We start from the raw sequence: 22,476 nt of genomic DNA on the forward strand, positions 1-22,476 counted from the left end.
TGAAACTGACAGCTAGCCTGGTGCGCAACCTCGGAGTTGGCGTGTATGGTCGCAGTCTGTGTGTCGGAGCGGCGGCTTCGGAGATAGATGTAGGGTGTCGGCTCCATTTGCTTGGGCAGCAAGGCAGGTGGCTGCCCTGGTGCGAGGCCTCGGGGTAGGTGTGGATGCCGGAGCGGCGGCTTCGGGTTTGGTTGTAGTGTGTCACTTGCGGGTTGCTCGGGTGACGGAGCGAGCTGCTCGCTTGGTGCGTGGCCCCGAGGTCAGCGTGGGTTGATGGTGCCGTGTTGGGGACTTGTTGCAATGTTTTTTACCCGGGTTTTGGTTAAGTAACCGGGCAACTCTTTTCTATCTTAATTAATGAATCGTACTCTAAAGGATCGTATTTCATAAAAAATTATTTGGTTGGTTCTTTTATTTTTTTCGCTTCTATATGGGTTGTCAAATATACGCTGTATGTGTCAACGCTCCCAGCTGACGCACACTCGAGTCTGTCTCCATGAAACATAATGCATACAAAAAATGTAGTGCGCTTATATTACTTTGAGCACATAATTTTGACAAAAAAGAGAAAAACTAATTAATCCCTGATTTAACTTAAAAAATGTTTAGAAAGTGGAAAGGATAGGAGAATATTAATGCTCACTCTCGTTGCACACGGATGGCGGGTATCTAATTGCACATGGTTGATGGACATGCGACTACATGCGATTAACATTTGTGCAACCAGATGATGATATTTTGAGGAATAAAAAACAAGTTGCATAGAAATGACACGCATGTAATTGTATGTGGGAGACAAACATGCGCCTATCACTCTCTCCCGTTGCCCCTTCCAACAAAACAAAAGTCCAGTTGCGACCATGTTAGAGGACATGCAGTTGTGTCCAGGGAGTGACACTTGTAGTTCCGGGGCTTTTCTCTGGGGTTGCAACTCGCCCTCTACCCCCTCTACCCATCGGCCCCCTCGGCATAACAGAAAGTTAAGTTACAGTCGGTTTGGAAGATATGCGGTAGCGGTTACTGGCGTCGCTTGGAGTTGCATGCCTAGTGGGGGACATGCAAGTGTGCCTCTCTCCCGCCTCCCCTCCCGGAAAAACAAAAGTCCAGTTGTGACCATCTTGGGCGACATGCAGTTGCGGTTGGGAAGGCACACTTGCAGTTGCGAGGCTGTTGTTGGGCTTGCAACTATTCCGCCGCCCCCTCTGCCCGCCGGCCCACTAGGTATAACGAAAAGTCAATTCTGGTCGGTTTAAAAGACATGCGGTTGCGGCTGCACGCGTCGCTTGGGGTTGCATGTTTAGTGTGGGACATGCAAGTGCCACTCTCTTCCGCCGCCCCTCCCGACAAAATAAAAGTCAAGTTGCGACCATGTTGGGGGACATGCAATTGCGGCCGGGGAGTGACACTTGCACTTGCGGGCTGTTATCTGGCTTGCAACTAGCCTGCCCCTTCTGCCCGACACCGCCCTCGATAGACAAAATAATCGGTTATAGTCAGTTTGGAAGAAATGCAGTTGCTGTGGCGGGTGTCACTTGCAATTTCATGCCTAGTGTGGGACATGCAAGTGCCCCTCTCTCCCACCGCCCCGTCCCACAAAACAAAAGTCGAGTTGTGACCATGTTGGGGGACATGCAGTTGCGGCCGGGGAGTGACACATGAAGTTGCATGCGGGGAGTGAGACATGCAGTTGCGTCCGGTGAGTAAGACATGCATTTGTGGGTTTGTTGCCGGGCTTGCAACTGGCCCGCCGCCCACTCTGCTCGCCTCCCCCTCAAGAGAAACAAAAAATGGAGTAGTAGTTGGTTTGGAAGATATGCGGTTGTGGTAGCGGGCATCGTTTGAAGTTGCATGCCTTGTGTGGGACATGCAAGTGCCCCACTCTTTCCCGCTGCCCCGCCCGACAAAACAAAGGTCCAGTTGCGATCATGTTGGGGGACATGCAGTTGCCGCCGGGGAGTGACACTTGAAGTTGCAGGGATGTTGTCGGGCTTGCAACCGGCCCGCCCCGTCTACCCACACCCCTATCGATAGACACAAAAAAGTAAAGTTGCAGTCGGTTTGGGAGACACGCGATTGCGGTGGCGGGTGACTCTTAGAGTTGCATGCCTAGTGTGGGGCATGCAAGTGCCCCTCTCCCCCGCCACCTCGTCCGACAAAACAAAAGTTTAGTTGCGACCATGTTGGGGACATGCAGTTACGGCAGGGGAGTGACACTTGCAGTTGCGGGGCTATTGTCCGCTTGCAACTAGCCTGCCCCCTCTGCCCGCCACCCCGTATCGATAGACACAAAAAACTCGAGTTGCAATCGGTTTGGAAGACATGCGGTTGCGGTTGCTGATGTCGATTGCAGTTTGATGCCTAGCGTGGGACATCCAAGTGCCCCTCTCTCCCGCCGCCCCGCGCAAACAAAGCAAAACTCTAGTTGCGACCATGTTAGGGAACATGCAGTTGTGGCCATGTTGGGGACATACCGTTGCGGGGCTATTGTTGGGAACAAATCATAAAGGGGGAGTAGCAACCATGTTCAAATACATGTAGTTGAGGCTGCCATGTATTGTAACATGGTTGCAACAATCCCACCCCGTCCTCTCCACACCGTCCCCTTCAACAAAACAAAGTCTGACATGGAAAAAATGTTAGGTTTGTAGATTACTCTCATGGTTACTCCATTTTTCTAAAAAATATGAGAAATGCCTTTTTTTGCATTCATATAGCATGTCAGATCGATAAGCGAGTGTGTATATGATAATTAAAGTTTAGAATGTCCTAACACACATAAAAAGGTAGAGCATAACTACCAGACATATACATTTGTGAGACCAGGAAAAAAAACAATTATATTATAAATAATACGTATACAGAAATAAAAAATAAGAACTTAGCATATTATATAAGTAGATATATTCACAGAAGATATGGTTAGGAGCCAAAGAAACATGCAAAGAAGCATACTGACACATGAAGTTGTGAATTTGACTAACACAAAGGTACATGAGGCCTCCCAAATCGTACATATATCTATTAAAAAGACATGATCATCCTTTGATTCATTAAACATGAAAAAAATATACACATACAACAGAGAGGCCTCAGTTCACGGCTCGGGCAATCAAAACAACAACAAAAAGATGAGACCGACAAATGACAAAAGAACAATAAGAAGAACCATCAAACGTCTGTCAAAAATAAGCCCACGAAACACTCGCTATCCTGTGACACAGGACTTTATCCCGTGACACAGGACTAGGCCAACGGTGAAAAATGGGTAAACGGGTGGACAAAGAGCGTTGCACGGGTCGAAACAAATACAACCCAGTTCCTGCATGAATCTTGGATAACCATGATCCAACGCTGCAATGTGTCCTTGTGGAGGTGTTATGCGGTGGCAGTGTGTCGCCCGACGGCAACAGATCGCGGTCATATATAGCATTAGAGCGACGACTCGTGGTACATCGTCTCAGGATCACTGACCATGCTCAGATTTAGCTTTGAACTACGATTTTTTTCAAAACTACAATCAAATTTACCACAAATTAAAAAAGAACCTGTCAAAAAAAATAGCAAAACTAATACCCGTCGGCCAGCCGGAGGCCGAAGAGCCGCCCGTCAGTCACGTGGTGGCCGAAGAGAGCCGTCGGCCACTAGGAGGCCAAAGTGCCCTGGATAAGCCCGACCAACCTCCTTCTCCCTCCTTTCTTCCTCCTCTCCTCCTTTCTCTTTCTCTCTTTGCAAAAAAACGAAATTTTCACCCTCCGATCTCCTTCTTCTTCCACCCGTTTTGCGATTTGATCTGATCAAACAATAGATCGTACCCATCTTCATCGGCGTACGGTCTCCTTTTTTTGTCATTTGACAGTTTTTTGTTCGTTTGGTGGGGTGTTTTGGTGGAGAGGAAGAAGAGAGGAAGAAGAAGGTGGAAAGGAAGAATAAGGGGACACACGGGTCGAAGGTATGCGGATTTTTTATAGTTTTTGTTAGTTTTTTTGTTGTACGCAAAATAAGTGATAGCCCTTTCTTTCTTTCACTCCCTCTCAGCATCACGGGCCTCCTGCCGCTGTCTGTAAACCTCACCAGTCGAAGTTTCTCTTCTTCGCTTTGCCTCATCATCTCATCAAGAAAAGCCCTCTGCTCCACATAGTACTTTTCCCACTCTCTCTTCTCCTCTGCTTTCTCGTCTACTTCAACCTTCGCTCGGTGCTCTTCCAAGTTCAAACTAGCCCATGCATGACGACCTCTTTCACGAATCTCGGTCACCGCCCAGACCGGCATTTCCGTGTCGATCCAAGGATAGTACATGCACAGAGGAGGAGGAGACTACAAAAAAAAGAAATATATATATCAAGCTAACAATAATATCTATAACTTGTTTATTCTTGATGACTGATGCATACCGGAGGACTGATGTACGGTGAAGGAGCAACGGGTGGATCTTCCTCATAATTGACGCACATGAAAAACTTCATGCCCAACCAATCTGAAAAATCCGTCACCTCCTTCACCTTGCAAAGATCACCGCACCAACAACGAACTGCTTCCACCCCCCGAGGCAAACTCGCACTCTTTATTTTCTTAGGCCTTATGCTTTGATCCGAGCAAGGCAAACTCATAATGACTAAAACGGTAGTGTTTTGAAGTGTGGCTGGATGATGGAGGAAGGTAGTCCAATGCCTACTTTTATAGACTCAAACAACAAGGGCGATGGCGGGAAAACGAGAAGGGAAATGAGGCGGAAAAAATTAGGCGGGATAGGGGGCGGGGAAAATTTGGCGGGAAAGTAGGGGGGATAAATTGGCGGGAAAGTAGGGGGGATAAACTCGCGGGAAAGAAAGTGGCGGCAGAGAATGGCGGTAAAGAATTTAAGGAAAGAAAGTGGCGGAAGAGTATGGGGGAAAGAAAATGGCGAGACAGTACAATCACTATGACAGATTGCTGAAAACGACAGCTATCTCATGTTCACGCTCTTTGAAGGTTATGAGCACCAAATTGTTGACTTCAATAGACGATGCTAGAAGAAAATTACCGAAACCTTCCTTCTTCAACACCATTCTACCACCCAATCCAATAAAGTAGGAACAAGGAATGCTCACGGATATATCATCGTCTTTAGAATACAAAGTAATTTCAAGAGTTAAATAACCAGCCCTAGGAATTGACACAAATTCCTTCAAACTCCTCACGACCATGCTAGGAATAACCTCACGAAAAACATCAAGTTATATGGTATTCAGCTTACAAATTTAAAACAGTATGCTACAACAAAGAACAAATAAATAAAAAAGTACCCGAAACCAAAGCTCACCGTATGTTGAGAAATAACATTCGTGGAATCCATCCATCCATCCTATGAATAAAAGGAATACACAATATGTAGTTGTCATCAAAGATCTATCGCGACATGACATACATTTGATGATAATCCAGAGTGACGCCACCACTATCAAAACAAATGTCAACAAGTTCCCTCTGAGTTTCACTCAGATCCTCAAGAGCTACAAAAAAATGATTACACAAACTGAGCAGAACAACAAAACGTATAAGCTGAAACAAAACTGAAAATCAATCCAACAAATAACTCACCAACACAGGATAAAGGGAACAACATAACACCATCCCGATGAAAATCGACATCAATCATAGTTCCATAGTGCTCAAGCCTAACAGTCATCATGTCACGATGACGGAGACCATAATCATTCACAAGTTCCTCCCACGAAGAACCATGGAATTTACTGCCCATCCGACCATGTCTAAACAGAACATGGTATAGGTTACCTCACTGTTGTGAAGAGCAAGATCAATATATGTATCACCCCTGCGAATAGCTAAAGCTCTGCACTCCTCAATGTACCGAGCAAGATGTGATCTAACACTGCACGAAATATACTACAACAAGAATGGAAGCAAACATCATAATCATATAAACAAAGGCATTCACATACATTCCAACCAAAACAACATCAACCATATGACATAGTCAGATAAACAAGATATAGAATCTTACAACACGCCTTGAACATCGACGATCCAGCACAACAGTGAATACAGACGCACCGGAATCAAAGGAAGAACAAGGGTCACCAGGAGCTCGACAAAATGGGCAAGCCATTTACCTGCAAACTAACGGTGACCAATAAGAACCGAATCGACAACTGAGTTGAAAGTTGAGATTTTTCATTGAGTTGGAAGCAAAAAAAAAATACCGTAGGCCTCTGGAGAGAGCCCTGATCTATTGTTTACGCCGGTTCGATACGAAAATGAGTGGACGAGCGAAGAAATCGGCGCGGGGTTGAAGCACCAGAAAGCAACGGGAGTGGGAGGTGGAGCTGGGAAGCCTGGAGGACGGGGAGGGCGAAAAGAGGGGTCAAAGGAGAAAGGAGGGGAGACTTAGCTAGGGGCTCTTCAGCCTCCTGGTGGCCGACATGCACCCCTCGGCCTCCCCCTGGCCGACATCACCTCTTCGGCCTCCACCTGGCCGACAGGCAGCACGTCGACCTCCGGATGGCCGACGGGGTATTAGTTTTTCTATTTATTTTTTCGACGGGTTCTTTTTTAATTTATGGTAAATTTGGTTGTAGTTTTTACAAAAAATCTTGAACTACACTTGCATGCGAGGGGATCGCTAGATCGTCTCTCATATGAGATTCTCGCGACACTATCTTCCTACCCTGTGCAACTCGTGCATCGATGGATATTCTTGGCTTCATAGACCGCTCTTGATGCCTTGTTGCCTGCCTAGTCTGTTCACGTTTCTCTCTCATGTTGATGGGTCAAGCGTGGACACTTGCACCATCTTAGTAGGGACAACAACTGCTCGGCAAGGATGAATGTTGCATTTTTTTAATATGTTTCCTCCACATTGTCATAACTTTAGTCTTGCATGTATTTGCTCTTTATCGGCGTGAGACTGTGCGTGTACGTGTGCGTGTGCGTGCATGGGCGTGCGTGCGTGTGTGCGCGCGTCAGTGTTGGATGTGTGGATCCTATGCAAAGATCGGATGTGTTCTCATAGTGTTTTATATCCTTTGATGTTTCATGATGAGTTAATAAAAAACATCCTTATCAAAAAATGAGATGGCATTCTATCAATAGAAGATACCGATAGTTTACACGGGTTTCTAAACAAAATATGCACCGAAAAGGGTATGATGCACTCGATATCGATGCTTCACCATTTGCAGTTAATTTGTATATTCATAGATCTTGTTCTTATCAAAGTTTGGGCCATTGTCAACTTTGTAGGAGAGAGACAATACATCGTCTCAAATTATTTTCAAATTTTGTCTATGCATCCTCATTTGGGAAATGATTCATGATTGACTTGGGCCTAATTGACATGAAAATTGACTCCTAGGCCAACTTTCACCAGCTTCTTGTACCAATTTCCCTTGCACATTACTAGATCTACTGGCGCTAATTCATTTCATTTAATAGATAATCAAGATTGGTGTTCCAACGGATAAATATCTTATAAAAAGAATTGAATATATTTCCATATTTATCTCGAGGACGTCCACGGGAATGACATATTTGGTGTGCTAATTTGTTGGTTGATAGGGACAGAAAAACTATGATATTCTTCCGAAATAATTTCATTCTTACAACCAAATTCTGCACAAATATTTAACTAGGAGTAGTGGAGGGAGTCTTGCTCGGGCTCAACACCTTAGCTATGCCATGCCACGAGAGTATATGTTTTTGTTTCGTTTTAAGGCTTCGGCTATCCTTTCTTCTCTCGAAACCCTTCTCCATCATGACAATGATGAGTTGTTGGATCTTGGAAGTTTGCGAGAGGTACTACATTGAACAGTTACACAATCAGATGGATAACACAATATTGTCTCTAGAATTAACATAGAGCCTCGAATGGTGCCTCCAATGAGTAAATATAAAAGGAAATATATAATAGTTATATAATGTCCCTTGTTAGACGAACGAAGGGGGGGACAACTTTCCCGCTGCTATGTTTTATAGTATACGTAGTCCAGCGCACACAAATGGCATTAAATCTCCCTTTAACATTACATTTGTAGAAAACATCAGTTAACCTTATCAAGATTTATTTTAAAGAAGACTTCATTTTTTTCTTGTGCATTTCATGCAACAACTGGCCACACCTACTTTATTAGTTTTAACAATAATGGTAGTATAATTTTAAATATCATGTTAAGAGAATAAATCAGTCTGTAATGTTGAATTTACTAGGAACTACACATTTGGAATAGGAGTGAGATATTCATAATTAAAAACTGTAATATCCAACTTACCGTGATATAATTCATGAAAAAGCTAGATGAAGATCATGATAGACTAGAGTAAAAAATTCTGATAAAACTCAATAGGTAATCCATAAGGACGAGAACGTCTAGTATGCTTCATTTAGGAAACACCCGTTTTTATTATTTACAAACTAAGCACATTATGAAGAAAAAGATTTATCAACATAATCTAGAGCACAATGCATAGGACTATGTAAAGTTATGTTTAAAACTGTATCAGTAGCACAAATCCATATATATTTTTATGGAGACAAAGATATCATTGGATAGACTGTAAACAGTGAAATGCAAAACATGCCCAAGCTGTGCCCGGTCAGCCGTGAACGACACGGCGGGAAAAAAGGCAAAAACGTGGAGGTTTAGGAAGAAAGTAAATAGGATCCCCAGTGCAGGAGTGGTAAGAGATTAGATTCAGTTTTACTTTTCATAATAAACCAAGACACACATATGACATTATACCTCTATTTAACTTTACATTTGTAGAAAAATAATATCAGTCTCATAGTATGTCTTATTAAGATTTATTTTAAAGAAAACGCCATCTTTTTCTTCTTCTTAAGCATTTCATACAACAAAGCCGTATATATTTTATTAATTTTAACAACAACTCAATTTTTCTTAATGATAGTAAAATTTTAAATAACACGTTGAGAGGACAAATCGGCGTGTAATGTTGAATCACTAGGATCTACACATTAGGAATAGGAGTGAGAAATCCACAATTAAATAATGCAGTATCCAATCTACCTTGATATAATTAATGGAAAAGTTAGATGAAGATCATGATAAACTATAAGCAAAAATTTCTGATAAAACTCAATAGGTAGCTAGTCCATCATGACGAGTACTTCTATTATTCTTCATTTGAGGAACACTTGTTTTATATTCTTTCCAAACTAAGCATAATATGAGAAATAAGATCTACCTATATAATCTAGAGCACAGTGCATAGGAGTACATAGAGATATGTTTAAAACTGTTTCAGCAGCACAAATCCATGGATATTCTCATTAAAATTAAAATATCATCGGATAGACTCCAAACGGGGAAATGCAAACGAAGCCCAGGCTGTGCCCGCTCAGCCGTGAACAATGCGGTGGAAAAAAAGAGAGGAAAACGTGGAGGTTTAGAAAGGAAAAAGTAAACCAGGATCCGTGGCACTGCACACCAAACGCATGCGTTATATGGAGCTCGATCGGCCTAGGCACCACGTAATTAAGTACGTCCGCCGGTGGTCATACGTACTGTTCTTTCTTGCTGCATGCATGGCGCCTACGTAGGCTGCGGCTACTGAACGTGAACGTGAATGTGCCCGCCTGGTTCAGTGGATCTGGCCATCTGTGCGTGGGAATGGAAGCTAGCTAGCTAGTGCCTTTAAGGCTGCGCGTACCAACGAACGAACAGCAACGCCAATGGCGTGCCGGACCGGACTATCGGTGCGCGCGGCCGGTGGGAAGCCGGCACGGCCGGGTGGAGCCTGGAGGCGGCCATCGGCGGTGCAGCGGGCTCGTGGACGTACGCATGGTCTGATGGTCCGTGCTGCCACCGCGGCAACGTCGACGAGGTAGTTGCCTTCTCTGGCTAGTCTGGTCCTATCCTCTCGGGGTGTCTTATCTAGTCTGGTCCTCTGTGCGACAGTGGGACGGGGGACCAGGAAATGCACGCATGAGCAACCGTGTGACATGAGTCACACCCGTGCGTAGCGTGTAAGAGCATCTACGCTGGACACTAAAACCCGCCTCAAAAACTCGAACAACATGTCCGATAATTGATCGGGCACAAAAAAAACTAATACAGTCGGACCCCTCATGCTTTTTTAAAACGTCTGGACTGATCGGCCGGAATCTTTCATATCAATCTCAAATATGACGATACGAGGGCTCACGGACACATCCAGATGCATCCGGTCAGTGCATCACGTAGGACGCGACTTCATCCCACATCACCTTTTCTTCTTTTTTTATTTTTTTCTTTTTCTTTATTCTTTTTCATCAATTACGTGCAAGTGATCGAACATATAAATAAAATATGAAAGATGCGGTTGTACAGATAAAAAGATAAGGACTTAAAACAAACTTGCATGTTACTGACCGAACGCGTCCGAAAACATTTAAAAGGTCGGATTTACAAGTTTCGGCTGTAGAAGCTAATAGACTGGACTGGAGCAGAGACGGATGATGTTTCTATCTCATCAGACAGAGTTGAACAGATTAACCTACGTTAAACGATGAATATACTTTTTATCGGAAATATTGGTTCAGCAGATATTTTGTCAACAGCCTACGTCGAATCGCCTCCAAACTGAAAGTAACCTGTATCATGTGAATTTTTGTACTTAAGGAGAGTTGTAGACGTCGACCACACTCTACTCATCTCACTTTCACCAGAAATGATCCTACAATCCGAGCCGCTTTACTGCACTGCTAATGCTAATGCTAATGCTAATGCTATGCTACTGCTAGGTCTCACGTGCACGACACACGACACACGACACACGTCCAAGTCAGCACCACGGGTTCACGGTGCGACGCCGGTACCATTCCCGTAATTTTGCACCAATTCCGGTGGCCGACCCCGAGCCCCGGCGCTATATATTGCGACCCGCCGTCCCGCTCTCCAAATACTCCATCCGCAAGCAGTCTAAAGGCAGTCGGCAGCAAGCAAAGCAAAGCAAAGCCAGCTCCTCGCTTCACTCCGGTCAGTCAAGCTCAGGCATGTGCAAGGTCATCAACACGGTCCCGGCGCTCGCCTGGCTGCGCCGCGCCGTGCGCCGGTGGCGCTCCCGAGGGGCGGCATCGGCCCGGCCCAACAAGGATGTGCTGGAGCTTGACGCCACGGTGCCGGCGGGGCACGTCGCCGTGCGCCTGGAGGGCCGCGGGGACGGAGAGCCGTCGTCGAGGCGGTTCGTGGTGCGGCTGGAGAAGCTGAGCCACCCGGCGTTCCGGGAGCTGCTGCGCCAGGCGGAGGAGGAGTACGGCTTCCCGTCGGCCTCCGGGCCCGTCGTGCTCCCCTGCGACGAGGACCACCTCCGCGATGTACTCCGCCGCGTCTCGTTGTCCGAGGAGCGCCCCTCCTTCCGTCGCCGCCGGGGTGTCGTGGCGGCGCCGCACGGTGATTGTGATTCGTGGCCGCTGCTGCAGGGGGCGGCCGTGGAGAAGCTCGTCTCGTGATGAATCGTATCCTTCGGCCGTTCGTTGGTGCACCCAGCCTCTGTACATTGCACACACAGGCGGGATGGCCGTGTCCGTTTGGTCCTTTTCGTGCGCGCGCCCATGCCGCAGCCGCCGTGCCATCCATGGCGACGAGTGCGCGCGCTGAAACCGGGCAAGAATTTCCACACTTGTGACAAGACAGTTGAGCTGGCAGATCGACCCGATAATAAATTAGCACTATCACTCTATTAGTCCAGCTGGCATTACAAAATGTACATAGCTTATCGTCCTAGAAATGTAATTGTATATTTTTGTGCTATTTGCAAATCTGTTGGCTGTGCCTGTACATGGGAGCGAAAGGTAGACAACTACACGCATAGCTCATTTGTATCTTACTAGCAAAAGAGCCTATGCGTTGCAACGGAAGAGAAAATAACATACGCTCTAAACGCAATATGTTTTCATATGGCATCACATTTGTGTTGCCGACGATGTCTTTAGTGCTCACACAACGAAAACGCGTTTGAATGTACAGTCACTCGGATAAGATGAAAAATATGTTGTTTCTCCCCCACGAGGTTTTTAAAGGTAAGCATGTGTGGTTAACGATGTTTTTTTCCTCTTAATTTGGTTTTAATATAGTGGATGTTTATTGCAATTCGTATCGTCGTCGGAAAGAGAGAAAAAAAGGACCGTACACTACGGATTCAGTTTGCACCAAAAATAATACTTAAGAAGTATTCAACAGCTAAAAATAACATCCTATTTAGATTCTACATATTGTTTTAATCAAATTTCATATATAAAATCTTAAAATCGGAGTTACGGTTTGAAAGATATGGATAATTTTGTTTTAGATAAAATTTGGATTGATTAACTGAAAAGTTTGGGTTTTTTTTGTTAAAATACGGAGTGCGGGTTGATTACCTGGAACATCAGGGGGTTTTCTAAACAATGCAAAAAACAATTTGTTTTCTGACTTAAATCCGGACTGAGGGTTGATTTCAGAAAATGTCGGGGGCATTTTTGTAAAAGTGGCCTGGCGAAACGTTTTCCTCACTTAAGAAAGGACTGCGGGTTGATTAACTAAAAAACGAGGGACTTTTTCGCAAAAATGTCATGACGGAAGACCAAAAATCGTAGTTGCTTTATTATTAGGGAGAGACTGTGTGAGGACATCTCCAATCAAAATCCGTAAATTTATCACACCTCCGTTCGTGGGCACGGAGAACTAGTCCGCGGATACAAATGCTAAGGTCCCCGGCCAACGCTATTCGCAAATATTTCAGCCTGCATTTGAACGACTGACGAAGTTTATGCAAACTCGTTGATATTTATCAAAATTGGAATAGAAAATAGAACAAAATCATCCATACATAGCATGTCAATTAAGTCTAGTACAATAATATCTCAAATTCGAATAAATTAATCAAATGTCCAACAAGATTTTATTAATAGATCATGTTCCCCCACACATACTCCCCCTTCACGTTCATCCAATTGTATGTGCACATAAATGACTGTTCCTCCGTCCTATGGTACATCACGACAGCTTGTGCGGGCTATATAATGTGTAGACCAACATTGAGTAAATGAATCAATCAACAAGTTAAGCAAGAGGAAGTAAAACATACAATCTCATTGTTTGCCGCGTGCAATGACCAATTTGCCTCGAGCTGACGAACCCTGTTACAAAACTTGTTGACGGTACTGTGGATAGCGTACCAGCGATTCAATAACGACCTCACATTGCATGCTCGAAAGATGTACATGTAGTATGGTGCAATGTGCTTTGTCGGTGAAACAATTCATGCACTTGCCGACATAAGGTCTTCCCTCTGCTTCTGCCTACAAAATACACGGATATGACCAACCACGCATCGCCCAACAACTCATCCTCCATGAACGAGTAGCTCACCATCCTTCAGACTATAAAAAATGACATGGTGTTCGAAAATAAGCTCAATGACATTTGATCGAACACCTGTCGAACGTGGTGTCCACCATGGTCCATGGAGGTCGTCTACATGGGGCGGAGTGTACCTGGTACAAACGGCTCCAGGGTGGACAACATCATTGTAGAGCGAGCGTCCGTGTCGGTGTTGGTTGTGGACGTCCGGCAATGCCCGTGTGGCGACCGAAGACGTACGTCGATGGCGGAGGAGGTGGAAGGTGCGAAAAGCAAGGGGAAAAGGGCGAAGTGGAAGGAAATAAGACCGGGAGGGGGATTGATGGGCCGGCGGTGTCAGAGTCTTACGTTTCACCAGTTCGAACTCTTGCAAAGCCCCCCTGTTTGTCTCCAATTTGTTGGCAAAATACATCCGGACTACTCTGCGGATCGATGCATGCCTGCGTCAGATGGCTTACTCGCCCCGGATGTATGCGGATGGTTTGCCGATCTAAGGGCATCTCTAACGCCAACCGGCAAATTTTTTCTCACAACCATCCATGGACAGGGAGGCAGTCTGTGGATACAGATGCCAGATGCTTCTATCCTCACATACATTTCACGAATATTTGAATCAACCTCATGAAATTTGTGCAAACTGGATGAATTTTGATATAAACCAAAAAAAATCAATTAAACTAGCATAGTTTCTACATAAAACATTAAAACAAAAATCCTAAGCCGCTCCACGTTGGCGCGTTGTTCATCAACTCGCCGTTCCAAGCCAGCTCGTGAAGAAGTAGCAAGTTACTCCATGCAGACACGACGAGGAGCACGATAGCATGGGCATCGTGGCTGCCATGGATGAGGCCATCCGCCATCAATGTTGGTTGCACCGAGCACGGTCGATGGAGAAAGAGGCCGACTATGCGGAGCTCGATGAGTCGGTGGCCAATGTGTCGGCGTCCGTCATCAATATCAAGGAGAAGTTGAACTTGTGAGGCCGCTGCCGCTTTGGTCCTAGAAAGTCTACCGCAGGCGAGCCACTAGCGTCCACAACCGGTGTCGCATCCTCTCTCGCGGGCCATTACCGTCCCATGCATAAAAACCAATCCTGATCCGCGATTCACGGAAGCCGATGCAACCCAATCCCTTTGGCTGAAGCATCCCCTTTGCACTCGGACGAGAGGGGGAGGAATATACCTCAGGGGCTCTCGATAGTCTGATGAGCGGGTTACCGAACATGACAAAGACAAAGGGATCCGCAAGGGACGACACAGTCTAGTGTAGTATATCCTTGTCACGGGAATTGAGCTCCACGCAGTCGTACATGTACATAGTTTTACCTTTCTAGCCTAAATATGTATTTCTGTTCGGTTTGTGTGAAATCCATCACATTTACACGGACATTGTTGTATGTCGGCCTTTGGCATCAGCGTTTGTGGACTAATTCCATGTCCGAAATCTGCCATATTTACCCGACAAACATAGTTGAATATCGGTCTTCCGCATGAGATGCCCGACCGATCCAGTTCTTTTAGGGACCGATCCGGCTTGAGAGGTTGATCAAACGAGGCGTCGCCACGTAGTAGAGTATTTGCGAGACAGGTGCATGGAGTTTCTTTGGCCCTGTTTGGATACTCTAACTTGGCTAGAAGTTAGGGTTAGTTTCTAACTTTAGTCTAACCATAAACTAACTCTAGCCTTTGGTGGTTAGTTTGACAATAAATGCATTTTTTTCAATCATGTGTATCTTTTAACCAGGATTTGTTATGGCCAGCTTTTGTGTAGGCCTGGTGCAAGGGTATGGAGGAGGATGGAGGTGACCTGTGGCAGGCCGGCGGGGCGAGCAGGCCGAGCGGGGCAAGCGCGGCCGGCAGGGCGAGCGCGGTCTGTGGGGCGAGCAGGCCGAGCGGGGAGACCGCGGCCTGCAGGGCGAGCGTGGCCTGCGGGGCGAGTAGGCCGAGCAACGTGCGATGCGGGAGGATGGAGAGGAAAGGATCCGATGCGGTCAAAATATTAATTTTTTTTACCTGTCCATCCCCAACTAGCTTCAATTAGCATCTTTTCTCAGGGCTAGTTTTTTTGATGGGTTAGTTTGCATCTAACTCAAACTAACCCATGTGTTTGGATACTTTGGGAGTTAGTTCAGCTCAAACTAGCTCAAACTAACTCTAGCAGTGGGATCCAAACAAGTTCTTTGTTTTACATGCCTCTGCTGCAGATATTGCTGCTCCGTCCAATCTTGAAGGCAATTTCCTGTCAGACCAAACAGGACAAAGAGCCCGGGTGAAACCACGCAGGGTCTGACGATTCTCAAGCGTACGCGGCTCCCTGTCCCCCCTCATCCACGCTCGTGCCGCGTGCTCCATTGCATAGCAACTTTTGGAAATCGAGTTTAGTTGCCGGCACGGACTCAACATGGTTGATTTATCCGACGGATTAGGGGCCACCTTTTGGTCTGGACGCGCGAAGAGTTCGCTGGATCGGGTGCAGGACCCGACGCCTGCAAGCTGCGGCACGCTGGGTTGGGCTGCACGGACTACCCCAGGTTGGCAGTGGAACGCCGATCTCGTCGCCGTGTCGTGTCGCGCGCTGCCACACAAAAACTAGCGCTCATCGCGGTGGCCGTCCCTGCAGTTTGCGCCACCCCACAAGGCACTGACCCGGTGATCCCTTACCCCAGCGCTATATATGTCGCCGCCCAAGCTTATCCCGCTCTTCCACTCCACACTCTTCCACCCAGAACATACAGCTCCCAAGTCCCAACCAGAGCGCTAGCAGCAGCAGCAGCAGCAGCAAGAGAGCGCGTCCGATAGCTCGTCGGGGCAAAGCAAGGCAAGGCAAGGCAAGATGTGCAACGTCATAACGATCCCGTCGGTCGCCTGGCTGCGCCGCGCCGTGCGCCGGTGGCGGGCCCGCCGCGGTTCCGCCTCCGCCCCGGTGCCGGCGGGGCACGTCGCCGTGTGCGCGGAGGGAGCGCGGTTCATGGTGCGGCTGGCGCACCTGAGCCACCCGGCGTTCCTGGAGCTGCTCCGGCAGGCGGAGGAGGAGTACGGCTTCGCGTCCGGCGCTTCCGGCCCCGTCGCGCTCCCCTGCGACGAGGACCGCCTCCGGGACGTCCTCCGCCGCGTCTCTTCCTCGTCCGACTCCGAGGTGCCGCGACGCTCCTCCTTCTGCCGCCGGCGCGGCGAGTCGCGGCCGCTGCTGCAGGGTGCGGCCGTGGAGAAGCGCTTCTTGTGAGCGATCGGCCAACGGCGCGCGTGCAGCGGCGCCGAAGGTCGAGCAACGCAGCGCCCGATTTCTGTGCGCAACGGCAGCAAGTAGTGAGTGGTGACAGAGACAGACACGGTATTCCGGAGGCGGGAAAAAGGCGGCTGCCGTGGCCGTGAAGAGCGTTCGGGCCGGCGTGCTCCTGTCCCGTGCCCAGCAAAACGCCGGCCGGGGTACTGAGCTAGGAAGTAACAGTATGTGATGGTGATGGTAGTAACTGATTGAAGAAGGCGACGATTTTTTTGGGATTGTTTTCTCTTGTAACTATTCTACTCGTCTCTGCAACTCCTTGCCGAGGCATACGAGTAAATTGATTAATAATGATTGGTCATTGTTCTTGTTGTACATGCAGTTTGTCGTCGTTTGTGACTCATTTGTCTCCGTCGTGTTGACGTGGCAAAACTTATCATGACCGGTAAGGCTGGTTGTAATGGATAGTATCATATACTAAAATCATGCATATGATATTAGTGTATAATACCACATCCGTAATGCATATTATCATATGTTAGTATCATAGAGTATTTTATTTATTGTCATACAAGACACATAGTAGCACATCATTTAATATGATACAGTATCATAATATGATACTCAACCCTCTCTTTCTTCATTTAATTCTATGTCACCTCATCAAGATTGCTTACTTGGCATACATGATACTAGTTATGATACTTTCATTACGGACAGCCTAATCATTAGCTTGAGAGAGCTTAAGCTTTGTAAGATGAAGACATTGGTTTCCTTAATGAAATCGGACCCAACAGCCCTATCCGACCAATAATTGCCCTCAAATTATTCAAACCCTTACTCCTCCTCTCTTCATCCTCCATCATTTTTAGTGCGTGATCTTTCGTCATTCGGCACCCTTACTCTACATCCTCATCACTCGTCCTGATCCGCCACCTTGCTGTCTTCCAGCCCGTCCCCTACCGCGGCGACGCAAACATAGTGTGCCTCATCCGTCGGCGTCCCTTCATCTGATTCGTCTTGCAAGCAGGAGCATGTCGCTGACAACGAGAGATGGAGGCGGAGTTGGCGATGCAAGTAGGTGCGGGCATCGTCGACGAGATGTCTCCCCCAGGAAGCCGGGCACTCTTGCTCTCCATCCATCAAAGTGCTCACGCGCATTGTGCCACCCAGCACCGTTGGGGCCGAGAAGGATGTGACGGCCGGCTGGGCCATTCCGGAGAGCTTTCCGGCCAGGCAAAAGCCGTCGATGGATGAATGTGAGTAGACACAGCTCGTTAGGGAGCGGATGAGCATGGGCACCCGCACCGGCACCGCTCGGGCTGCACTCAACATGTTCGACGGAATGACTGAACAAGACCGGGTACTCGAGAATGTCGAGGCATTTGGGGAGATTGAGCTGTAGAAGGAGAGGTTGCAACTCACACGAGACGCGGAGGATGTGAAGATCATGTTGACAGATGAAACCTTCTTGGATGAGCAAGTCAAGAAATGGCTTGCGGAGAAGAAGAAGGAGACCAACAACCGTATGGTGCTGGGCATGGGAGGGCGGCTGCGGCATTGGAGCAGGCGGCCAGGATGCATGCAGAGGAGGCAGCCCGGATGCAGACGGAGATGGTTGTTCATGCGGAGCAGGACGAGAAGGATGCATGGACGAACTCGTCCGGCCAGAGATCCGAAAATAAGCACTCGTCGGGCGGACATTGATTTTATTTTGACATGTCCGGTTTGTTAAACTTTAATTTGCTTTTGTTTTAAACTTTTGAATTCGGACAATTTATATTGCATGATCGACGTGCATGGATTGCATGGATTTGAAATTTGCATTGCAGGTATGTGGATGCACAATGCAAAATATGAGGGACGCGTCCGTGGGCGTATATGGGACGGATTTAACAAGTCCGGGTATATATATGCTCCTACTACCTTGCTAGTGTCCATAGAATTAGTATTGTAGCATATGGTTGATTAGAATTAGTATTGTAACATATGGTTGATTCGAAATAGGGGAACAAATTGCCAACTAAACGTACCATCCTCAGAGAACATAATTTGTCCTGAAAAGCATTCAATTCCCCATGGTAAAAATTACGATGTCAGATTTGTACTGAAATCCTTTTTAGCAAAGAAAGGCCGTACCATTCGGTTTTCACTGTAGAAACCATCTAGTTCAGAAGCATTACTCCTACATAACAACCAGCATTTTTCAGTAACCTAAATTATTACGCTAGCCTGAAAGAGCAAATACTAAACATACTCCCTCCGTTCCTAAATATAAGTCTTTTAAAAGATTTCATTAAGGGTCTACATACGAAGTAAAATGAGTGAATCAACACTTTAAAATATGTCTATATACATTTGTATGTAGTCCTTTAGTGAAATCTTTAAAAAGACTTATATTTAGCAACAGATGGAGTAGTTAATAGTAAAAAGATCATTTTTCAGCCACGGTCAGTCACTAGACGGAGTTACCCTTAATTTCATTAGCAGGGAAGCCTACAAGTGTCAGTGTGTCACGCTAGCAAGACTCGCGACAATGGTAATTAGCTAGCCGCAGCCATTTCGAAAAAGAAAAAAACAAGCCGCAAGGTTTGCCTGCAGGCCGCGCCACTTTGCCGTCGGCGAGCAGAGGACATGTGGACTGCTTTTCTTTGGCAGTATCATGCATGCAATCCGAACGAAACCAGACATTATCTGTTGATTAGGAACTCATGCACATGCTCGTGGCGAGTGAAACAGAACATGCAACGACGAGTGCATGCATGCATGCATGTTTGCCAGATCCTGAAGCGCACATCTCCTGAAGGGCGACCAGGTTACTTGACTGACCGAATAAAGTTTAGATCCACGCACCGGCCAGTGTATATTCTTATTATCGACCTATCCGTTTCAGAGGTTAAGCAGACGAGGCGTCGCCACGTAGTGAGGTAAACATGACAAGAAACAAGTGCATGGAGTTCGTTTGTTTTACATAAAGATACTGGCATACTGCTGCTCATTCTCGGTCCGATCTTGAATGCATTTTCATTTTCCTGTCTGAGGATTCTCGAGGTTACGCGCGCGGCTCCCTGTCCCGCCACACCATCACGCGCGTGCACGGCGACTAGTAAATCAGGTCAAAAGAAACCTACTGCCGGGTAAGAGCTTCTACAGCCCAAACTTACAAAAATGCAAAAATGACCCTCAAACGTTCGCGCGTACGTCCGTGAAACTGACTGAACACGTCTTAAAAAAAATTCTGCATCTGAATATTTTATATTACATTTTCCAAATCCATACAAAACATATAAACCTATGTATGTGTAAACTATCTACCTTTCGTCGAAGATTTCGACAATTCCGAGCCTTTCGGCGGATAGATGTGCAACAGCTACGGCTCCGCCCTCTTCGACGACTCCGGCTGTTTCGTTGCGGCTTCCTCCGCCGCTATGTCCACCTCGAACTCGTTGAAGAAGGCGTCAACATCCACCTGCCTCTGCCGAATGAGCCGGCGGTTGGCCTCCACCTCGGCCTCATCCGAGATAGAATACGGGATGGCCTGCTGCTCCACCATCTCGTTGGCTTGGGCGACGATGAACTTCGCATCTGCCTCCGTCATGTTCAAGCCCGGAGCATGGATCTTCGGGTCATCCTCCTCCTTCGGCTCGTCCTCCTCCATGGCCTTCGGCACCTCCTCCTCCGGTTGCTCATCCTCCTCTTTCGTTTCCGGCTAGTCCCGAGGGAGCCCGCACCAAATGTCGGTGATGTGCCGAGCCTAGATCTCCGCCTCGATCTGCATTCGGCGCTCCCGTGGGAGCTGAGCGTAGATGATGATCCTAAGGCGAACCATACTAAAGTCGCAAAGCGGGGGAGAGGAGGCGGATGGGCTCGGGTGGCGGCGAAGGGAGGGAGGAGGTGGATATGCTAGGGCTAGGGGATATCGACCGACTTAAATAGGTAGCTATGGCTTCAGGGAGCTAGCCGGAGCGACCCCACGGCGTTCACACCGCGATGACGTTCGAGGCACCCGTCAGACCTTCGAATTTCCGGGCGAGTCTGCATGGGACCATGCCGTAAGGACGACGTGATGGACGTGCTCGGGCTCGCGCGGACTCCTCCATATTCGCGCCTTATTTATAAGGAATATGAGGGATGTCGTTCAACCGAAACGTTTAAGACCCTTTTAGATGGTACGACTCGGTAAATTTTTATGACTGGACAGTGACCGGGCGACCATCCGGACATTAAGGGTCAGACTATAGATGCCCTAAGAGCATCTACAGTCAGACCCCTCAAATCCGGCCCTCAAACACCGCGGGAGCACCTCAGCACGCCCGCGGATGCATCCGAGCAGCCCCTCATATTTCGCTATGTGCATGCACACACCTTATATTCGGACTCTTAAATCCATACAAAACCATGCACGTCGATCATCCAGTACGAATTGTTTGAATACAACAATTGTAAACAAAAGCAAACAATAGCATAGTTCAAGCAAATGGACGTCCCAAAATAAAATCAATGTCCGACCGACAGGTGTTGTGGATCACTCGCCGGACGAGTTCGCACATGCATCCTGCTCCGCCTAGGCATCCATCTCCGCCTACATCCGGGCCTCCTCTGCGTGCATCCTAGCAACGATCGCCGCCTGCATCAGGGCCTCCTGCTCCGCTGGCCCGTTCATAGCCGCCCTGGCCGTCTCCAATGCTCTACGGTCGTTGGTCTCCTTTTTCCTGCCCACAAGCCATTTTTTAGCATGTTCATTCAAAGTGAATTCATCCGCGAGCATGATTTTAGCATCCTCCGCGTCGTGTGAGAGTTGCAACCTATCCTTTTCAAGATCAATATCTCCAAATGTCTTGGCCTTTTGGAGTTCCCATTTGATCGCCCCCTCTTGCTTCTCCAACTCGGTCTTCTCCCTCTCAATTTGAAGTTGCGTCTCTGCCTTTGTCCGATCCCACTCCATCTTCTCCTTGTGCGCGTCCAACATAAGCTTGTGCCTCTCCTCTTTCTTGGTCTTCCTTGCCGAAAAATGTCCATCCATGTGGACGACATTTTTGTAGCCACGGCGTCACGAACGTTCCTTCCCTTCTCCCACTTAGATCCCATGAGTAGCCGGTTATTCTTTGGCACGGTAGTTTTTTTTTTGGTAACGACAATATCGTCGTCATCATCATCCAATCCAATGGATTGGTGGGAGCTTGAGCCATCAGTCCACTTCTTTCCGGCCTTGAGGTCGGCCACAACTTGTTGCCACTTTGGATTGCCATCTAATAAGAGCCAACAATGGCTAAAAGTAAATGGTCACTTCTCGGTCTCGTGATACAAAGAGGCCACCATCGCCGCGTAACATAAAAAATACGTATGAGAACACAAATGAAAAACACATGAACATATTAAAATGATAGTAATTAAGATGAGGCGATCGAGCTTACATGAGTTGTCACTCCCATCCCACTTTGAGACCGTTTAGTCACTTGTGAGTAGTAACCGACATACTTGTTCACTTCTCCTTGTATGACCCTCCATCGATGATGGAGAGATGCCACATTGCAGGTGCTCACGATAGGATTCGGCGCCACAATACTACTTTCGTTCGTGATAGTCCTTTCAAATCTTCTCCCAATACGTGCTCCCCTTTTGCTCGGTGTCACTTATTGGATCCAATGTTGCGTTCAACCAAGATTGAATCAACAAGATGTCCTCGTATCTTGAGAAATCAAGCCCTCTTGCCTTCGGCGTCTTGCCCTTCTTCTTCTTGGTAGGATCGGGTTCGGATGTTGCCCCAATCACAAATGCGCTGGTCTCCTCTATTTCATATTCCACATGTGATGGATCTTCACTCTTATTTATCTTATTTGCCAAGTATGTCTCCTACACGTTCAAGGTTTGCAAGCAGTCATCTTGTACGAACTAGCGAACTATATGAAACATTAAT

At 47.1% G+C, this 22,476-nt stretch overlaps 2 protein-coding genes across 2 annotated transcripts; both read left to right on the forward strand.

The window, feature by feature from the left end:
- Positions 1–10,942: 10,942 nt before the first annotated feature.
- Positions 10,943–11,774, forward strand: LOC123430950 (auxin-responsive protein SAUR50-like). The gene has a single exon (XM_045114777.1). It carries the CDS (start codon positions 10,991–10,993, stop codon positions 11,444–11,446), a length of 456 nt encoding a protein of 151 aa, XP_044970712.1. The 5' UTR covers positions 10,943–10,990; the 3' UTR covers positions 11,447–11,774.
- Positions 11,775–16,101: 4,327 nt separating this feature from the next.
- On the forward strand, positions 16,102–16,934 carry LOC123430951 (auxin-responsive protein SAUR19-like). Its single transcript, XM_045114778.1, has one exon. The coding sequence runs from the start codon at positions 16,170–16,172 to the stop codon at positions 16,557–16,559; it is 390 nt and encodes a 129-aa protein (XP_044970713.1). The 5' UTR covers positions 16,102–16,169; the 3' UTR covers positions 16,560–16,934.
- Positions 16,935–22,476: the final 5,542 nt, after the last annotated feature.

This window comes from Hordeum vulgare, chromosome 2H, assembly GCF_904849725.1.
Source record: "Hordeum vulgare subsp. vulgare chromosome 2H, MorexV3_pseudomolecules_assembly, whole genome shotgun sequence".
Lineage (NCBI taxonomy): Eukaryota > Viridiplantae > Streptophyta > Magnoliopsida > Poales > Poaceae > Hordeum > Hordeum vulgare.